We start from the raw sequence: 21,198 nt of genomic DNA, 5'->3' as shown, positions 1-21,198 counted from the left end.
TCCTCCAATGTGCCCAGCCCATGAGCTTCATGTTGTCTGAGCTGTGCACGTCAGTGATGCAGATGTTGTAAAAAGAAGGGTGGAAACAGAATCCTCGAAATAATGGCAGAACACGGTGTGTTGATGTTTCTCAGAATTCATTCTGATGAGCAGCCAGGCCGAGTGGTAGGAAAGCTGTCTGTGTTCACCCTCCTAGGAGCTGTTCCTCTCGCCACCAAGGTTTGGTGCCTCCATTTCCACACAGCTGTGCCAAGGAACAAAGAAAGCTTTGTCGGAGCAATTCATCTTGCACGCTGCTGTCAGATTTAATCGCACTCACTGCCTTGTTCATCTCTCTCCCTGTTCATAACTTTCAGTGGCTCCCCATCACCCCTGAATCAAAAATAGGCTTTCTAGTCTGGCATTCAAGGCACATTTGGGCCCCAGCCTCCCTTTCTGGTCTGATTGCCTGTATCTGTTTCATCCAAAATGAACCACTTGCCACTCCCTGGATATCTCTCTCACTTTGAAACCTTGGTTTGTCTGCGTTGTCTGCTCTGCTTAGAGCACTGATACTCTCCCATTGGATTTGTGTCTGTTGACACCATTTAAGGCCAGTGTCTTTCGTGTTCCTTTCTTTGTGGATTTCTTCATCTAGATAATGATCTTTCCTCCCCACCCTCCAATCTTTATGCTCCCAAGGGGGTGCTTATTTTATTTTGTACCTTGTTATAGTTGTTCTTTAGAAATAACCATGCTTTTCTTGTCCTTCCTGGTAGACTGTTCATTTTTTAAGAAGTGTCTCTTCCTTATCTTAGTAACTTTGCATATACCTACTAATTGTGTTTGCGTAAGTACATGTCTAAGAAAATACATTTTTTTCTTACGGTATTTATGGATATGTGCCAAATATGTGAATTATATCCATTTCAGCACATTATATATTTGACTGGCATTCTGTTGTAAGTTCCTTACCTGGTAGCAGATGGACTGGCCACTGGTCTACATCACTGTAGACCTACTATTTTTTACCCTTGAAAAAATCTAGAGTAGCATTGTTGTAGTCTACTTTTGTTACCCTTAAAAATATCTAGAAGGAATTAAAAGTTTATATTAATTTACTGTGTTAGTCATTTTTACTTAAACCAAAACTGTTAAATGCAGCAATTGCTTGACTACATAATTAAAACTGTACTCTAAAAGCCCTTTTATAATGGATTCTTATTGTTTTCTAGAAACTACCCAACTCTAGCCAATATTGAAAGGAAGAAAAAGTTAAAACTTGAAAAGGAAAAGAGAGGAGCAGTGTTGACGACGACACAGTATGGGTGAGTTCCTGAAAATTGCATGCATTCTCAATGCTCATTTTAAATGAATGTACATTCTTACAAATAATAAAAAGAGGACACACCCAAATCCTAAAACCTCTATATTTTCAATTCTGAAATTTTTGCTTTTGTAACTTTTTTGCTGAATTTTTAAAATTATAATTTAAAATAATATACCTATACTCGTAGGTATCAGTTCAGTTCAATCGCTCAGTCATGTCTGAGTCTTTGCGATCCCATGAATTACAGCACACCAGGCCTCCCTGTCCATCACCAACTCCTAGAGTTCACCCAAACTCATGTCCATAGAGTCGGTGATGCCATCCAGCCATCTCATCCTCTGTCGTCCCCTTCTCCTCCTGCCCCCAATCCCTCCCAGCATCAGAGTCTTTTCCAATGAGTCAGCTCTTCACATGAGATGGCCAAAGTACTGGAGTTTCAGCTTTAGCATCATTCTTTCCAAAAAACACCTAGGACTGATGATCTCCTTTAGAATGGACTGGTTGGATCTCCTTGCAGTCCATGGGACTCTCAAGAGTCTTCTCCAACACCACAGTTCCAAAGCATCAATTCTTCGGCACTCAGCTTTCTTCACAGTCCAACTTTCACATCCATACATGACCACTGGAAAAACCATAGCCTTGACTAGACGGACCTTTGTTGACAAAGTAATGTCTCTGCTTTTGAATATGCTATCTAGGTTGATCATAACTTTCCTTCCAAGGAGTAAGTGTCTTTTAATTTCATGGCTGCAATCACCATCTGCAGTGAGTTTGGAGCCCAAAAAAATAAAGTCTGACACTGTTTCCACTGTTTCCCCATCTATTCCCCATGAAGTGATGGGACCAGATGCCATGATCTTAATTTTCTGAATGTTGAGCTTTAAGCCAACTTTTTCACTTTCCTCTTTCACTTTCATCAAGAGGCTTTTGAGTTCCTCTTCACTTTCTGCCATAAGGGTGGTGTCATCTGCATATCTGAGGTTATTGATATTTCTCCTGGCAATCTTGATTCCAGCTTGCGCTTCTTCCAGCCCAGCGTTTCTCATGATGTACTCTGCATATAAGTTAAATAAGCTGGGTGACAATATACAGCCTTGACGTACTCCTTTTCTTATTTGGAACCAGTCTCTTGTTCCATGTCCAGTTCTAACTGTTGCTTCCTGACCTGCATATAGGTTTCTCAAGAGGCAGGTCAGGTGGTCTGGTATTCCCATCTCTTTCAGAATTTTCCACAGTTTATTGTGATCCACACAGTCAAAGGCTTTGGCATAGTCAATAAAGCAGAAATAGATGTTTTTCTGGAACTCTCTTGCTTTTCCATGATCCAGCAGATGTTGGCAATTTGATCTCTGGTTCCTCTGCCTTTTCTAAAACCAGCTTGAACATCAGGAAGTTCACAGTTCACGTATTGCTGAAGCCGGGCTTGGAGAATTTTGAGCATTACTTTACTAGCGTGCGAGATGAGTGCAATTGTGCAGTAGTTTGAGCGTTCTTTGGCATTGCCTTTCTTTGGGATTGGAATGAAAACTGACCTTTTCCAGTCCTGTGGCCACTGCTGAGTTTTCCAAATTTGCTGGCATATTGAGTGCAGCACTTTCACAGCATCATCTTTCAGGATTTGGAATAGCTCAACTAGAATTCCATCACCTCCACTAGCTTTGTTCGTAGTGATGCTTTCTAAGGCCCACTTGACTTCACATTCCAGGATGTCTGGCTCTAGGTGAGTGATCACAGCATTGTGATTATCTTGGTCATGAAGATCTTTTTTGTACAGTTCTTCTGTGTATTCTTGCCACCTCTTCTTAATATCTTCTGCTTCTGTTAGGTCCATACCATTTCTGTCCTTTATCGAGCCCATCTTTGCATGAAATGTTCCCTTGGTTTCTCTAATTTTCTTGAAGAGATCTCTAGTCTTTCCCATTCTGTTATTTTCCTCTATTTCTTTGCATTGATCGCTGAAGAAGGCTTTCTTATCTTTCCTTGATATTCTTTGGAACTCTGCATTCAGATGCTTATATCTTTCCTTTTCTCCTTTGCTTTTCACTTCTCTTCTTTTCACAGCTATTTGTAAGGCCTCCCCAGACAGCCATTTTGCTTTTTTGCATTTCTTTTCCATGGGGATGGTCTTGATCCCTGTCTCCTGTACAATGTCACGAACCTCAGTCCATAGTTCATCAGGCACTCTGTCTATCAGATCTAGGCCCTTAAATCTATTTCTCACTTCCACAGTATAATCATGAGGGATTTGATTTAGGTCATACCTGAATGGTCTAGTGGTTTTCCCTACTTTCTTCAATTTCAGTCTGAATTTGGCAATAAGGAGTTCATGATCTGAGCCACAGTCAGCTCCCAGTCTTGTTTTTGCTGACTATATAGAGCTTGTCCATCTTTGGCTGCATAGAATATAATCAGTCTGATTTCGGTGTTGACCATCTGGTGATGTCCATGTATAGAGTCTTCTCTTTTGTTGTTGGACGAGGGTGTTTGCTATGACCAGTGCGTTGTCTTGGCAAAACTCTATTAGCCTTTGCCCTGCTTCATTCCATATTCCAAGGCCAAATTTGCCTGTTACTCCAGGTGTTCCTTGACTTCCTACTTTTGCAATCTAGTCCCCTGTAATGAAAAGGACATCTTTTTTGGGTGTTAGTTCTAAAAGGTCTTGTAGGTCTTCATAGAACCGTTCAACCTCAGCTTCTTCAGCGTTACTGGTTGGGGCATAGACTTGGATTACTGTGATATTGAATGGTTTGCTTTGGAAACGAACAGAGATCATTCTGTCATTTTTGAGATTGCATCCAAGTACTGCATTTTGGACTCTTGTTGACCATGATGGCTACTCCATTTCTTTTAAGGGATTCCTGCCCGCAGTAGTAGATATAATGGTCATCTGAGTTAAATTCACCCATTGCAGTCCATTTTAGTTCGCTGATTCCTAGAATGTCAATGTTCACTCTTGCCATCTCCTGTTTGACCACTTCCAATTTGCCTTGATTCATGGACCTAACATTCCAGGTTCTTTGGAAGGAATGATGCTAAAGCTGAAACTTCAGTACTTTGGCCACCTCATGCGAAGAGTTGACTCATTGGAAAAGACTCTGATGCTGGGAGGGATTGGGGGCAGGAGGAGAAGGGGACAACAGAGGATGAGATGGCTGGATGGCATCACTGACTCGATGGACGTGAGTCTGAGTGAACTCCGGGAGTTGGTGATGGACAGGGAGGCCTGGTGTGCTGCGATTCATGGGGTCGCAAAGAGTTGGACACGACTGAGCGACTGATCTGATCTGATCCGATGCATAGTATAGTATGAGTATAATAATACCCTATACTCATGTGGTTTTCAGAATGATTTATATTAACAGGTCTTTTCTGTCTTTGTACCCTAGCTGAGCAGTTCTCCTTCCCAGAGGCAACCCATTTTATCTTTCTAGAGATATCTCATTTGTATACAGCACATAGATAATAGTCTTTTTTATTCTTTTCCTTTTTCGATATGGTCCTCCATCTTGCTTTTTTTAGCCAAATGATAAATAGTCCTGTATTAATATATAAACAAGACTCCTCATTCTCTGAGGGTGTATAGGAAGTGTAGGAATATCCCCACAAGGTCGTCTTTTTTTTTCCCTTTAAACCAGTTCTCTATTGACAGACATTCGTTTTCAATCTTTTACTAATAAAAAGTTGCCCTTATTGCTCTGTACATATATTTTACACGTGCAGATATTTCTGAGGGTGGGTTCCTAGAGGTGGATTTGCTGAGTCAAAGACATGTATTCATAATATTGATAGCTAACTGCCAAATATCTGTCATAGAAGCTATCCTAGTTTACTCTCTCAGTAGCAGTGTATGAGACGTCCCATTTCCCCAGTACCTCACCTTCATAGAACTTTTCACATTTTGTTTTGTATTGTACAACTCGATGAATTTCTCCATGCATACATACCTACATACCCGTGTAACTTCCACATAGATTAATAATGTATAGAATATATTTACCTCACAGAGCTTTTCTCTCTTAGGCCTTCCCACCTAGTTTTATGCCTCCTCACAAAGGTAACCTCTTTTGATTTCTGTCATCATAGATTTATTTTACCTGTTCTTGGAAACTTGTATGAAAGTGAAAGTGGAATTCACTCAGTTGTGTCCAACTCTTTGCGACCCCCTTGGAATTCTCCAGGCCAGAATACTGGAGTGGGTAACCTTTCTTCTTCAGGGGATCTTCCCAACCCAGAGATTGAACCCAGGCCTCCCGCACTGCAGGAGGATTCTTTAGCAGTTGAGCCACAGGGAAGTGGAACCCTGTAGTATATCTTCTTTGGTGTAGTTTCTATGGCTGAACGTTATTTTGTGCTATTCAGCCATATTGTTGTATACAGCTGTAAATCCATTCTTAATCCATTCTGCTGTATAGAACTCAGTTGTGAGAATATATCTGGGTTGGCCAAAAAGTTAATTCTGGTTTTCCTGTAAGATGGTTCGGAAAAAAAATGGAACAAACTTTTGGCCATGCCAATATATTCATTCTGCTATTGGACGCTTGGGTGGTTTCCACTTTGGGCTGTTATGAGTAAAGCTCCTATGAACATTCTTTTAAGTGTCTTTTGTGGACATAAGTACTTGCTTACTGTGTGTGTAGTTATGATAGACACAAGCAGTTTTCTGAAATGGTTGTCCTGATTTATATGCCTACTGACTCTGCATCTAATTTCTCTGTGTCCTGTTCAATATGGGGTGTTGTTACACGTTATACCTTTTCCTCATGTCATGCCATTTCCCTCATGACTAATGATGTTGGGCATCTTTTTATATGCTTATTGGTCATTTTGATAATTCTCTTGTGAAGTGCCAGTTCAAGTCTTTGACTGTTTTTTAATAGAGTTGCTTTTCTTGATTTGTAGGCGTTACTTACTTAGATACAAGTCATTTTTTATATAGAGTATAGGTGGTGCAGATACAGTCTTGCAACTTGTGGTTTGCCTTTTTGCTCTTAATAGGTGTCTTGTTTTTTGTTTTTTCCTCTCATATGTTAGTCTCAATAGCACACGTATCTGGGGTCAGTTGGGGGATATCTGCTGATCTTGACAGAGTAACAGCCAGGGTTTGGTTAGCTGATGGCTAGAGTGCCTGTGTAGTTAACCATTTCTCGTAGCCTTCATTCTTGAGTGTAGATCATCTTTCTATCTGATACTATTTTTCTTTTGCCTAAAAGACTTCCTTTAACATTTCTTATAGTGAGGGCGTGCTGAAGATGACTTCTTTCAGCTTTATGTGTCTGAAGAGATCTTTATTTTACCTTCTTATTTGAAAGATAATTTTGCTAGATATGCAGTTCGAGGTTAATGGTGTTTTTGATATTTGCAGTACTTTAAAGATGTTGCCCCACTGTTTTCTTAGTGGCATGGTTTCCAAGAGAAATCTGCTGTTACCATTACTTTGTTCATCTGTGTAAATACCTTTTATCTCTGGTTGCTTTTAAGATTTTCTTTTCATCACTACCTTTAAGTTTATTATTCTATGCCTTAGTATTATTTTCTTACCTTGTATTATTGTCCATTGAGAGTATATGTAGTGAACCTTTTCTCAAAAGATCTTTTTTCTTTTTCCTGTGCATAGTTTACATAAGCATGTGCTCACATAATTATTTGTTTTCCTCTTAAGTGTAGTAATTAAGGTGGTTTGAGAGGGCACTTGATTTGAGCTAGCTGTGAAATTGTGCTTGGTCTATGATCTTTTAAGTTTATCCCCCTGTAACATGAAGAGAATAATACTTGAGTTGGCCAAAATGTTTGTTTGGGTTTTTCCGTAAGATGTTATGGGAAAACCAGAACCTTTTTGCCACCCCAATACCTGTCTAATCTATTTCAAGGAGTTATCATGAAGCTCAAACAAGAAACAAGGTAGCATGTTTATAAAATTGTCAGAAACTTCAAGGCTCCTTAAAATTAAGTAGATAAGAGTTTACACACTTTGTAAAGTCTGAGGAATATTTTGTGCGCTAAGTCACTTCAGTCTTTCCAGCTCTTTGCAACCCTGTGGCCTGTAGGCTGCCGGGCTCCTCTGTCCATGGGATTCTCCAGACAAGAATACTGGAGTGGGTTGCCATGCCCTCCTCCAGGGGACCTTCCCGACCCAGGGCTGGAACCCACACCCGCACTGGCAGGCAGGTTCTTTACCGCTAGGGCCACCTGGGAAGCCCCGAGGAACATTTTATCTTATGTATAATAGGAATGAAAGAACGCTGCCAATTAAACTCACTTGCTGTTGATTGTACAGCAGAGCCCAATTTAGAGGGATTAAATTATGGGAAGGAAACATGCAATTTGGAATTGATAAAGTATGATGTATTGTGTATGCTCAGTTAACGCTCTGCCTTTGGAAGCCATTGAGTGTATTTTTTTCTGATCTCTTTAGTGCGTGACAAGTGATTGATTTGACAGCTAAGTTTCTTTTGCATTCAGTAATCTTTTTCAAATTTTTCTTGAAAGGTCAGTGCCTTTTATATTAAGAATTTCATTTTTCTTATTGCAGCAAGATGAAGGGGATGACCAGACAGTCGCAGATGGCAAAAATCCAAAGTCCTGGCAAACATCACAAATGGAAAAATGGCCATGCTGAGCAGAGAACAGCTGCTGGGTCAGGGCATCACTTGGGTGATTTGAAGCCTAAAAGTCCACTTGAGGCAAATTCAGACCCCCTGGGTGTTTTGGTAAACACTGATTCTGGTAAGCTAAATAGGAAAACACCGTATTTTTAAGAGTATAGACAATGATGCAGAAGTTGATTCTTCACATCCTTGTGCATGGAAAGTTTAATGGCAAAAATGTAAAAAAGTAGAATGATGCTTTTGTTCCTAATAGGAGTGTCTTATTTAAAACCTCACTTTAAGAAACTTTTTATGAATCTTGGAAATGAATGCATGAAGCAGGCAGAATGTGGGAGAAAGATTATATTTGTTGGGTAATTTGCATAGTATCATATAATCTTGGAAATATCTTAAGACTGTTTTGAATGTATTGATGCTGTGAATTCAAATTTACACCATTAGATGAATTTTCCCACCTAGAAAGCAGTAATTCCAAGGGAAGCCAGTATTTATGCTGCTCAGCATGAACTTGGTCTCTTTGGGTAAATAACATTAATTCAGTATATTAAATAATACTGTTCTTCCTCACAGCATAGAATATATTTATATGTTTATTATTTATTCTTGAGTTCCCTCTAGAATTTAGGACATATGTTTACTCTTGCTTACAAGTTGAAAAATTAAAGGACAGAAATGTTGCTGTCACAGAAAGATATCATTCAGCCTCTAAGGCTTCATTTCTCTTCTGAAAAATGAAAACATCAGTGTAAATATTTTACCATCTTTCCTTCTAGTAACAAGGTGTGAGGCTTTATCTAGTTGCTAGTGCTTCTTCTGCAAAGGCGTGTTACCAGTGAGTGGACTGATGAGTGATTGTGGTAGGTTTGCCAGCAGGCCCTGCTCAGCTTGGGGGAAGGTGGCTTCTGCGATAATCACACAGCAGATTATTGAACGTAAATGATGGGAAGAAATGGGCGGGGACGTGGCAACTGCTTCACTGACTAAATCAGGATGGAAAAAGATCTTGGCATAAAGAGATGTTGGGCTAAGAATGACAAGATAAAATTCAGTAGGAATAGTAATAATAAATGTTTTAACACCAACTAAGGAGAAGGCAATGGCACCCCACTCCAGTACTCTTGCCTGGAAAATCCCATGGACAGAGGAGCCTCGTAGGCTGCAGTCCATGGGGTCACTAAGAGTCGGACACGACTGAGCGACTTCACTTTCATTTTTCACTTTTCACTTTCATGCATTGGAGAAGGAAATGGCAACCCACTCCAGTGTTCTTGCCTGGAGAATCCCAGGGACGGCAGAGCCGGTGGGCTGCTGTCTATGGTGTTGCACAGAGTCGGACATGACTGAAGCGACTTAGCAGCAGCAGCAGCAGCAGCAACACTTATTAAGTAAGGTACTTAACTGTGCTCTAAGTGCTTTGTGTATAGTAGCTCTTTGCTTCATAACAACCTTTCACATACATGCAGTTGCTGCTTCCGTTTTTGAACCGAGGCACTTAGAGTCGTGTACCTTCGTCACGCTGCTAGTTAGTGACAGAGTCAGAGTTAGGGGTCTTACTCCTAGTATACGGCACTACCTCCAAATGTGAAGTCTGAATCTGGCCCCAAAAAGCAAATCCGTGTTGTATGGGTCTACTAGAGTTGAGATGTGAAAGAAAAAGCATCTTCTTATCCTTGCTGATAGCGAGGAAAAGGCAGAAGGCATTTGGGGCCAGGGCTCAGTTTACTCTTGGGTACTGATTTTTTTTTTTCCTTCAAAAAGTGTTGGAGAGTGCCCACATAGTTATTCAGGCTTACAGCTTGTGACCTTGATGATGAAATACAATCTGTGCCTAAATAGAAACTTCCACGTCATTAAAATACTTGAAACACAAATACGAAGATTACTGTTATAAACATTAACTAACTTGAAAATTACATAATTCTTTGCTTTATGCAACTTTCTAAATGAACATTTGAAGGGTTCTGTAATGTTGAATAGTCTTTGCCTTCGTATTGTTAGCTCTGGTTGGGCAATTCTGTTTTCCCATTTTTTAAAGAAGTGTTTCAGTGTGTGCTAGTCTGGTGAAGCACTAACGGAAAGATGACCGTTTTACACGTGCCTGTATTTAAGCCTGTATCTAGATCTTCGAGAGACACTTTAGACCTGAGAGACAGTAGTTAAATGCCTTTCCTCCTAATAATAAAAAGCATTCAGTCAGGTTCCTAGGAGCAGTTGAGTGAGAGATATCAAGTCATTTTGTTGTGGCTTAATGGTGAAACCCTTACTTTTGTGAAGGTCAGAGAGGAACATGAAAGGCATGAATACAAAAATCCTAAGAGTAAGCTATAAACTTGTGATGTTCCTTGAGGAAATCAGAATACCAACAATCAAATTATGGTTGCTGGATTTTATAGGAAAGGTTCCATTAAACTCCTGTTATCCTTTACTTGGGATTTCTTCTGGACTTTTACGCTTTACAAATCTAAGTTTCCGAGCACTGGTCTTTCAACTGTCCACTCCCAAGTATAGCTCCAGGGAACCACGTGTGCCCTTGTTTCACATACCCTAAGCGTTCTCAGTGTCTCAACTCTCCAGTTATGAGTTTTCCCTTGTTTAGAGAAGCTTCGTTTCACATGAGCCAGAGTCACATGTGGTGTGTCCCCAGAACATAACTGAAGGTAATGAAATGGGAAAAGAGCTGTTCATTTGTGTGAGCTCCTAGCTGTTGCCCTTAGGAAGGCAGTTAGCAATAGTGAGCTGTAGGGCACTCCTAGTGCTGAGTACACCAGCCACCCAGGCTGTGGTTTTAACATCTGTCTAAAATTCTTTGCTATTCCTTATTCCAAGAGATAGAGCCTCATTTCCTTCCCCTTGAATGTGGGCTGGACTTAGTGACCTGTTTCTAGAAATAGAGTGAGAAAGGAGAAGAATAGTAACTTTATGGTGGGGACCCCCAAGTGGTCACGGCTGACGTCACCAGTAATGAGTCGGGTTGATGTGTACCCCCTGATACATGACGAGAAGGACACTACCTAGAATCCATAACCTCGGTCTAATCATCAGAAAACATCAGACCCACCTATGGGATATTCTGCAGTAATTGACCAGTAGTCTTTAAAAACAGTCAAGTTCGTGAAAGGCAAGGAAATACTGAAGAATTGTCACAGATTGGAAGAGGACACAGATCAAGGAGTCCGGAGACTGAACGTGATGTGCTATGGTGGATTGACTCCTAGAACAGAAAAAGGACAGTAGTGGAAAAACGGGTGAAATTACGGCACAGTCTGTGGTTCAGGTGGTAGTACTGTCCCAGCGTTCATTTGTTAGCTGTGGTAAATGCACTGTGGTTATGTAAGATGTTAGTATTAGGGAAGCTAGGGTTTATGGAAAACCTTGGCACTAGCTTTGCAACGCCTGTGTAAATCTAAAATGGATTTAAAATACAAAGTCTAGAGAAAAAGGAAGGCAGGAAGAAGGGTTGATATGTAGGCCAATTAAAGCTGTGCAGTCCACTTCTTGAATTGGGGGGAAATACTTGCCTCCAGGTTTCATTTTCCTGTGTTTTCTTTATAATTCATTTTCTGATTATAAAAATGATGCAAAAAATGGGGGGAAAAAAGGAAAAGCGTAAGATAAAAAGCAATATACTTCCTTAACTTATGGAGACAGCCACTGCTCACATTTTATATCCCTCAGTATTTTTCTTAGATACATATATGTGATTTTTTTAAGAAAAATAGAATCATTTTATTGAAAAAAAGAAATAGTCTCTGAATGCAGATGAAGCCAGGTTTCTGTTTTGGCCCCACCTTGGCACAGTTATGTCATTCTGTTCTAGTTACCTGTTTTGAACTTGTCCTTATTTAACTCATTCATGCAACAGTTTGTTCTTCAAATATTTGTTGAGCATTTATGTACTGTTCTAGGCTTGGAGGATATAGTATACTGAACAAAGCCAAACCCCTTCTCTCCTGTACCTTATGTTCTTTTTGGGGAAGCTACAGTAAATAAATATGGGTTGATATCCTTCATGAGGACGAGTAACGCCAGGGGAAAGGACTGAGAATGGCAGCTGGAGAAAGGAGTGTGCTATTTAGTATAATTAGCGAAGGCATCTCTGATAAGGGGATACTAAGAATTCTGAGTGAAATTAGGAGCTGAGACTTGAGAGTTTTCCAAGCAGAGAAAGCAACAATTGCAAACACCCCATGGGGAGAGCATGCTTTGTGTACTTGGGGAACAACAGGGTTGGAGTGGAGTAAGGCAGGAAGAAGGTGGTGAAGGATCAGCTCAAATAGGGTCTTGTCTAAGTCAGGAAAGGACTTGGGACTTTACTCTGAGGTTGAGCAGAGAGGTGATGTGATGTGTTAAAGTGGCGAATGGACTGCAGAGGTGGGCAGATCATATCAGGCTGTTCTTTTAGTAGGATGCTAGAACTGTCTGGGTAAGAAATGTTGACTTGGATTGCGGTTGTAGGAGTGAAGTGTAATCTGTGTGATTCTGGATATATGTTCAAAACAGAGCTGACAGTATTTGTTGCTGGATTGGATATGGTATGTGAGAAAGTGAAGAGTCAGGGTGATTGCTAGGTTTTGCTGTAACCATTGAAAAGAGCTGGCATTTACTGAGATGGAGGCCAACTGGTAGGCATGTTTGGAGGAGAAATCAAGTGTTTTTTGTTTTGTTTTGGGGCATGCTAACCTTTGAGATGCCTGTTTGATACCTAAGTAGAGATGTTGAACAGTTAGTTTATTCTGGGCTTTAGGGGAAAACTGAAGGTATACAGTTGTGATTTATTGGCCTCCAAATAGTACTTTAAGATTTGAGATAAAGTGAAATCATAAGAGGAGAAAGAGGCACAGAGGGAAAGCTTGCTGAGGATTGGACCCAGGGACAACTCAAGAATTTTGAAGTTGGTCAATGAAGAGAATTTAGTAGGGAGACTAAATTCTGGGAAAGGAGAGCCAAGTGAAAGGGTTCTGGAAGTCACATGAAGGTCTCCCGTCGACCTTGAACAATTTCAGGGGTTAGGAGCGCCAGCCCCCCACGTGCTTGAAAACTCGGGTCTAACCTGTAGTTTGCCTTTCGTGTAATGTGGTTCTTCTGCATCCACAGCCCTGAATCCATGGATTCAGCTAATTGCAGGTTGGTTTCAGTAGTATTTCGTATTGAAAAATAGCTGTGTGTAAGTGGACCTGTGAGCTTCAAGCCTGCGTTGTTCAAGGGTCGGTCGCACTGTCAGATGTTGTCACTAGGTTAAGTAAGATGAACACCAGCAACTGACCTTTAGACGTGGCAACACAGAAGAATCCGGTGACCTTGGAAGAAAAAGTTCACTGGTGTGGTGGGCCTGAAAGACAGATTGAAGTAGATTCTAGAGGGTCAGATAGCTGTAGGAAATTTCAGGCCCAAGCGACTTCCCTGGTGAATTATATAAATAGTTGGGGTTTTGCTGTGAAAGGGAACAGAGAAATGGGCTGTAGCTGAAAGACATTTCTTGGCATTATTCTTGACCGTAGAGAGAGTTTGGTAGGATGACTTAATTTTCAGAGGACTTTATATATCTGTAGGAGATATTCTAGCCCAGTAGTTAATACTTGGGATTTAGAGTCAGGTAGCCAGGATTTAAATTTGACCTGGCTGTTGTATTGTTCTGTTACCTGAGGGATCATCCAGTTCAGATTCTCTTGAATTTTGGTATTACCACCTGTAATTAATAATGAAGGTGACACTTCAAAAGCGTGAAATGAGCTCATGCTTTTAAAGAGCGTTATTTAGTCATCTGTATTGTACTTTCTGGTGCGTCTGCATTTTGGCATATCATCATTTAAACAATGAGATGAACAGTCTCCACACTAATATTGTTGCAGATTCTGTTTTATCCACTAGTCATTTATAAATAAAACTGCGTATTTTCAATTCCCCTTTATTAATTCAGGAGAAAAGATAAGAAGTTAGCTCAGAATTGACGAGGAGCAGTTTTTGGAGTGGGTGCTGGGCAGTGTGGATTGGTGGAGAGGGGCTCTCACTTCATCGACCGGAAGGTGGTCGTTCCATGCTCACTTCCTTTTTCCTGCGGGCGTGCTTCGGTTTCCCTTGGACCGACTTGGTGAATGTTCAGTACTGTCTTGAAACATTTTCTATTGGTTGTGGGGTTGAGCTGGTTCATTACACAAGCAAGTTATTGTCTTCATTCTTCCGTCAGGCACTACTGACTTGTTCAGAATAAATGTAATACACTTTCAGAGGTGCCAAAAATAAACGCAATAGGTGGTGTCCTGGGGCTACAACTAAACTTGCTGGGCTCTGATCAAACACTTCACCTTTGGCAGGCTCTTAGTACTCGCTAAATTCTTGTGCTTGGCTTGTTTACTTAAGTTCTTAGAAGTTCTCAACAATAAAAATTTAGGGCAGATTCAGTGAGGCGTTATGTTTATGCCTTTAACTGTAGAAAGGTTGAAATACTACTTGTACCCTCTAAACCAGTCTTGAAAAGAGTGGCCATTTATATTTTATTTACTCCAAATCTAATTTTCAGAGTCTATGATCCTAGTCCAGTGATGTTAAAAATACATTTATGGCTTTCCTGGTACTGTAATAAAATGAATTAATATCATGAGATAAAATAATAACAAAGACTGTGTAATTCGTTTAGAGAAGACTCAAGTTCCATAACCAGTGAAGCATGGTAAGAGACTTGAGTTGCATGTAGCTTCCATTTGCCCCTCTGTTTTCTCTTTGGGGCAGATAGCTTCTCTGACTGTGAAGATTTAAACCAAGGGGAAAATTTTCAAGTCTCCTGGGTTTCGTTTTCAGGAAGATTGAGGACATGATCAGAAAGTGCTTTCTTTTCACTAACATGAGGGGGTGGGGGGCTGTCAGCTTTCATTTTTATGCTGGTAGATATTTTTGATGTACAGTTTCATTCTCAGTGCTTCCTGTTTCAGAGTCTGACAAAGAGGAGAAACCGCAGAGTGCTGTCATACCCAAGGAAGTGACCCCAGCGCTGTGCTCCCTGATGAGCAGCTACGGCGGCCTCTCGGGGTCAGAGAGTGAGCCGGAAGGTGAGCCTGGCTCCGGGTGGTAACAGTGGGTGTGGATCACTCCACTGTTGCCTCTGATGTACACTGTGCATCAGTAGCATCCTTTCACGTGTATGTATCTGAGGACGAGATGTGTCATGCACATTCTTAAGTTGAGCCTCAAATTCCTTTCTCATTTGATTCCGAAGTTAACATGGGATGAAGGGACGTGGGAGAGATGGAGAACTGTGTTGCTCCTCTAGGAGAAAGGGGGAAAAATAACATAATGAAAGAAGAGGAAGGGGAAGAGATATCCACTAGTGAAATCAGAGAAAATTCTAAAAGATAAAGCAAAGGAAGTTAATACTCCTTCCCACTCTCAAGAACCCTTGTCTTAACACGTTTCGCACCTTTTGAAGCTGGAGAGGGGTCCTTTATGACAAAGAGGATGGTAAAATTCCTTACCTGTATATGGGGCATCGCTCCTTATAGAGCACATTTACCTAAGCTGTCTCATTCGGAGAACACAGGAATCGTATGTGCTTGTGTTGCATTAGCCTGTGTATTTTAAAGGTTGGGAGACATGGAATCCTTTTGATAGTGTTTCTGAGAAGTTAATGTTATTCAGGATACATGTTTTAACCTTAAAAGGTGATGACAAACTCCCCCTCCCCCCCAAAAAAGCAACGGTGATAAACCAACTCAACGTCTGGCATCTCTTCTAGGGCCTCCTAACAGGGCTACGAGTAGGCTTGGCAGTATGGGCAACTCGAGCCAAGGTTCACACCAGTAACCCAGCGTTTGTTTGGTGAATAACTGTGTGTCCTGTCGCGCCTCTGACCCTGGCTCTGCATGGTTGTTACATCTGGGCTTCACCAGCCACGAGAGAATTCTGAGTGTGTGTCTCACATGCGTCATCACAGTAGGGGCTCTACTGAAGACAGGAATAGAGGGTCTTCAAAGTGAAAATGTAGGATGAAAGGGAGGTTTAAATGTAATGGGATGAAGATGGCAGGACTTTTAATGTTGACTAAGCTAGAGAAAATCAATGTTTATGTAGTTGGAAAATGCTGAAGAAGAAAGAGTTGGGCTTTAATATGAAAGTTAAGGTTTAGATCTGGGTATCTATAACATACAGGTTTTTTTTTTCCTCTTTTTGAAAGGCCAAGCTTTACCATGTTAACTGGTTAAAGGCTGCTTGAATTTTGAAATATAATCTGCTTTGGGTTTATCAGAGGAGTCCTTTACAGATGGTTGCCTCTTCTTCTTTTTTTTTTTTTTTGAATTTTAAGAAAAATAGTATTTAGTTCCTTACTCTTGTTTCTAGTACACTGATATGAAGATGAAGTTATTCTTTAAACACATATTACGTTTCCTGCTTATCTTGTGTATTTATGACAGGTGATAGCAAAGAAAACTATTACCAGATTACTGAATCCCATAAAAACAAGCCATACAAATGCTTTCCTCTCTCATTCCTAAGATAAGATATTTAATAGTTTTATACTCATGTCTTCATTTTGAGACTGCCACTTTGAGGAGGCAGAGAGGAAACTGGAAGGGATCAAGTTTTCAGCCCTTTATTTTATAGACACTGAAGCTTCAAGAGGACACACTGGCAAAACTAGTATGTGGCAAAGCTGACGTAAAGCTTAGGTCTAAAGGAGCCAACTGTATTGCCTTCCGTTACATCTTTCTTTGTGTGGCAATAGGTGGTGCATAGCTATTCTTTTGACTTTGTATGAATTCAGTTTGACTGATTGTCTAAAATGTCTTGCCTTCAGGAAAAAGTCCTTGCTTCACATTCCTAAGCCTTAGGAATTATTTTATGTAATTTGAATTTGCTTTTATTAAGCCATCCAGGTCACTCGCAGATTTCTAGCTTGCAGTGTTACTGGGCTATAGATTGGGATAGGATATTGACACAGCAGGACTTTGCAATAAGTGAAACAAGGGAATAAAGTGAGCCTTCTCTGAACCATGAAATAGCATCTCTGTTGTTTTTGTTTTAGTCTCTAAGTCACGTCCTACTTTTGTGACCCCATGGACTATAGCCTGCTGGGCTTCTCTCTCCATAGGATCTCACAGGCAAGAAAATTGGAGTGGGTTGCTATTTGCTACTCAAGGGGATCCTCCTGACCCAGGGATCGAACCCACGTCTCCTGGAGCTCCTGCATTTCAGGTGGATTCTTTACAGCTGACCCACTGAGGAAGCCTGTGGTTATCAACCATTAGTATGGTTATTAACCGTGTACTATTTTCAGTATGATGTCTCAGGGAATAGGGAGGCCTGAGGAGGAGGAGAGAGAGAGGAGCATGGCAGGTAGGGGGAGCAGGCAGAACATAACATTGATAAGTTGACTATCTTATATGGACATGGTTCATGGTGACCCCAAACAGTTATAATAGTAGTATCAAAGATCAGAGATTACATATGCCCATAACATATAATAACAGTGAAAGTTTGAGACATTGAGCAAAAATCATCAGAATATGATGCAGAGACATGAACAAACAGTGTTGGAGAAATGGTGCTAACAGACTTGGTCAGTGTTGCCACAGACCTTCAATTTGTACAAAATGCTTTGTCTCTGAAGACCATTAAATCAAAGCACAGTAAAACGAGGTGTTGCTGTAATTTAAGAATTTTACAGCAGTATGCTTAGGTTTTCCTCTTCCCTCCCTTTGTGCTGTGCTCTCAGGTTTTAGTTCTGCAGATGCTGATAAGCCCCACAGACATTGTTGTTATGCATTTTTGCTTTCAGTTGTCAATTATCTTTACAAAATTTTTTCAAATGAAAAAGGTCGTTTGTATTTATCCACATATTGACTGTCTCTGGCCCTCTTCACTCCTATGTGTAGATCCAAGTTTCCATCTGGTATTACTTCTTTCATAGGGATCATTTTCCATAGCTCTTCACAGTAATCTCCTCAGTTATTGGCAGTCATAGTTCCCAATTTGAAAAATTTTGTAATACACTGTACATGCTCAGTTTTAAGTAAGTAACTGTTTGGCTGGGGAAGATTATTGTGGGGGGTATTTTTATTGGTTATTTTTGGAAGTTTTACCTGTTTTTTAATTCGTTATTTTTGTGTTTATTTTTCATCACATGTAGAAGCTCCCATCAGGACTGAAGCAGACATTCTGGCAGAAGACCAGGTTCTTCATAGCAATACTCCTAAGAAACCAAGTCAAGATGTTAAAGCAACTGTTAAAAATTCCTCAGAAGCCAAGTGTGAGAGCCAAAAGAGAAGTTTTAAAAACACAAATCCTAAGAGGAAAAAGAATGATCTCAAGTATCGAACATTATTTGAACCAAGAACACACCATCCATATCTCCTGGAAATGGTAAGTGGTCTTTGTGTTCTCGTGTCCTGAGAATAGAGCTGCTGGGCTTGTGTGTGTGTGTGTGTGTGTGTGTGTGTGTGTCCATCCGTGTGTGTTTTAAGGTTACCAGAGACATATGCTCCTCGAAGAGTTATGTATGTATCTTAGTTCTGAAACTGCCTTTGGAATATAGCTGATACTCAGTAAATGTGGAATAATTACAGTTTTCAAAACTGCTTAAAATAAAGGAACCCAGGCTTAGGTAGTTGGTAAAGTGTATCGAAGTGTACTGACCTTTTTTCAAATTTTCATTGAAAGCACAACTAAATACAGTGCAGGCTAAAAGGGAGAAAAAGGGTATTGTGTGTTTGTTTTGTGTTTTGTTGACTTTATTCTCAGTGTGATGTGCTCAAAAGCTTACAATTTTTCTTTAAATTATAAAGAAGTAGTGCCTCTTTTGATTCTGGGTAATGGACATTAAGCTGTTCAAAGATCTGAGCCTTTCATGTCTAAGAGTGATGGAGATACCCTGGAATCTCTAGTGGGGTTGTGAAACTGCCTGGTGACGCTCTGCGCAGAGTTGGGTTTCTGCCTGGTTAGGGAGGCGCCTGTGCTACAGCTCGAGGGCTCTGTGACTGCAGACCCGCATGGTGCATACAGGCACAGTTGCTTCTTAATAAAATCGATCTGAAATGTACTATTTCGTAAATTTTGGTGCTATGTAAAGGAAACTGCATTTTTAAAATGTTTTCCTTGTAAGTGGTATATTAAATCATCTGTTTACTGAAAGTTCCTCTGTGGGTGTTTCTGAACTACATTGACATCAGAAATAAGATGAGTAGTTACATTATTCTTTTTGGCAAATCACATGTGATTCCTTGGTTATGTATTCTAGATACCAGGGATTTTCAGTTTCCTTTCAATTACAGTAAGCACAAAAGTGGGAAGTCCTGAAAGACCAGGAATGTTGGGATTATTTACTGCTAGTTTCATTGTTACTGTATTTACTATAGCTTCATACCAGTTTCTATACTGTTTATAGATTTGGGTTTGGGAGGATCCTGTTTAACACGGTTTTTAGATGTAAAGAATTGTAAGCTTCTAAACCTAGTTTTCCCATCACTTTCTTGATACTCCTGGAGAGGACCTTGGATACTAGTGTTTAAATCTTGATAGTTTTGGTTAAAAGGAGATATTCTTACATTGTTTTTTAGTGAAATAATCAGTAAATATAATACAAATCTTTATTATTCCGTGTTCTTCATATAGAGAAGGCACATAGAATATCTTAGATGGTGTTTCTTGTATGTATTTTATTTAAAAGCTAATCTTTTTCTTTATTATTTTTTAGCTGTTAGCTCCGGACATTCGACATGAAAGAAATGTGATTTTGCAGTGTGTTCGGTACATCATCAAAAAAGACTTTTTTGGACTTAATACTACTACTGTGAACACTAAAGATGAATAGGTACCCGGTGTTTTAGCACACACATCTGAAGCATGTAGGATAGTAACAACCTCAAGTTTGTGGGTGAAAAGTCTTCTTTTTTCAACTGGATTTAGTAATTAAATGGTAAGCCTCATGGGCTATTGTGTAGGATTTTCAAGTCTTTGACGCTATATAAATAAATAGCTAATTGATTTTTAAGACTGTCTGTATTGTTGGGATCATATGTAATATTTGCTGGCAGAATTCTACTTTGTATTTATTGCTGTTGTATAAGGAAGTCTACTCTTGGGCCAGATAAGAATTGAAGATGCTGGTTTACTGGTAAGGAAAAAAACTTAAAAATTTTTTAAATTAAGCTGAGGAGAACTGTAGGTTGAGGAGAGAAATACAGTCATTTTGTTTTTAATAAATGGGAGAGGAAAGTCATTCTTTAACCCCTGCAAAAGGAGGGTATTTTAAAATAAACCAGAGCGAATTAATACGATGAGAACATCTTGAAATTTAAATTTCTGCTGTTTATTTCAAAGGACATGTTGACATTCACCTATTGGCAGCTCAGGTATTGATCATTTGAAATATTACAGATATGGCTTCTGTTTATGTTCAGTTCAGTAGAAGTACTTCTTTTTGGTATGGTTCAGAATTGGACGTTTTAAAATTTTTTTCCTGTGAAAAAGTATGTAAAGTATAGTACTTGATGAGGTTCAGTTAATTTTTTACAGCATAAACAGTAATTTGTAAAATATCACATGAGTTTTAAAGAATTAAAATTTGCTTATAAAGGTAATAATTGAACCTTAAAATATGTTTTAAATAAATAACAGCTACTAAGGTTTTTTTATCTCCTGTAATGCCAGAGGTTCCAGTCTTTTATGTTCTAGTCGTTTGTGCTAGCTAGTGCTAGAGCTCTACTCTTTTTTTTAATGTATTTATTTTTAATTGAAGAATAATTCCTTCACAATATTGTGTTGGTTTCTGCCCTATTATCCACATGAGTTAGTCACAGGTACACATATGTCCCCTCTTTCCTAAGGCTCCCTCCCGCCTCCCACCCCGTCGCACCCCTCCAGGTTGTCCCAGAGCCCGGGTTTGAGTTCCCCGAGTCATACAACAGCAGATCCCCACTGGCTGGCTGTTTCGCACGTGGTCGCGTGTGTTTCCATGCTCCTCTCTCCGTCCGTCCCAGCCTCTCCCTCCTCTGCCACCCGGGTCCGTGTCTGTTCGCTGTGTCTGTGTCCAGTGCTGCCGTGCAAGCAGGTCCGTCAGCACCACCTTTCTAGATTCCACATAGATGCATTGATCCATGATACCTGTGTTTCTCTTTATGGCTGATTTCTCTCTGTATGATTGGCTCTGGGTTCATCCATCTCATCAGAACTGACTCAAATGCATTCCTTAGAGCTCCTCTCTTGACATTCAGCCAAAGGAGCTAGATTTTTAAAATTTAGTGTCTTGTAGTTGGAAAATTAATTTTATTTGACATCATGATTATTGAAATCCACGAA

General features: G+C 40.0%; 1 protein-coding gene across 4 annotated transcripts in view; it reads left to right on the top strand.

Moving 5' to 3' along the window:
- Positions 1-19,891, top strand: part of NUFIP1 (nuclear FMR1 interacting protein 1) — a 38,969-nt gene extending 19,078 nt beyond the window's left edge. For 2 of the 4 annotated variants that reach the window (XM_086328892.1, XM_086328890.1), the window contains exons 6-11: positions 1,215-1,307; positions 7,839-8,032; positions 14,841-14,957; positions 16,994-17,097; positions 18,032-18,264; positions 19,595-19,891. In XM_086328892.1, coding sequence (XP_086185018.1) covers positions 1,215-1,307; positions 7,839-8,032; positions 14,841-14,957; positions 16,994-17,097; positions 18,032-18,264; positions 19,595-19,601 — 748 coding nt within the window. In that variant the 3' untranslated portion in view covers positions 19,602-19,891. The remainder of the gene's footprint in view (positions 1-1,214; positions 1,308-7,838; positions 8,033-14,840; positions 14,958-16,993; positions 17,098-18,031; positions 18,265-19,594) is intronic. The other 2 variants (XM_086328891.1, XM_086328889.1) reach the window with 1 other exon arrangement.
- The last annotated feature ends 1,307 nt before the right edge of the window (positions 19,892-21,198 follow it).

This window comes from Bos grunniens, chromosome 12 (genome assembly GCF_055505025.1).
Source record: "Bos grunniens cultivar Pamir isolate PY7600 chromosome 12, Bosgru_T2T1.0, whole genome shotgun sequence".
Lineage (NCBI taxonomy): Eukaryota > Metazoa > Chordata > Mammalia > Artiodactyla > Bovidae > Bos > Bos grunniens.
Note: the sequence above shows the minus strand (reverse complement) of the source record. Positions and strands in the feature narration are given on the sequence as shown.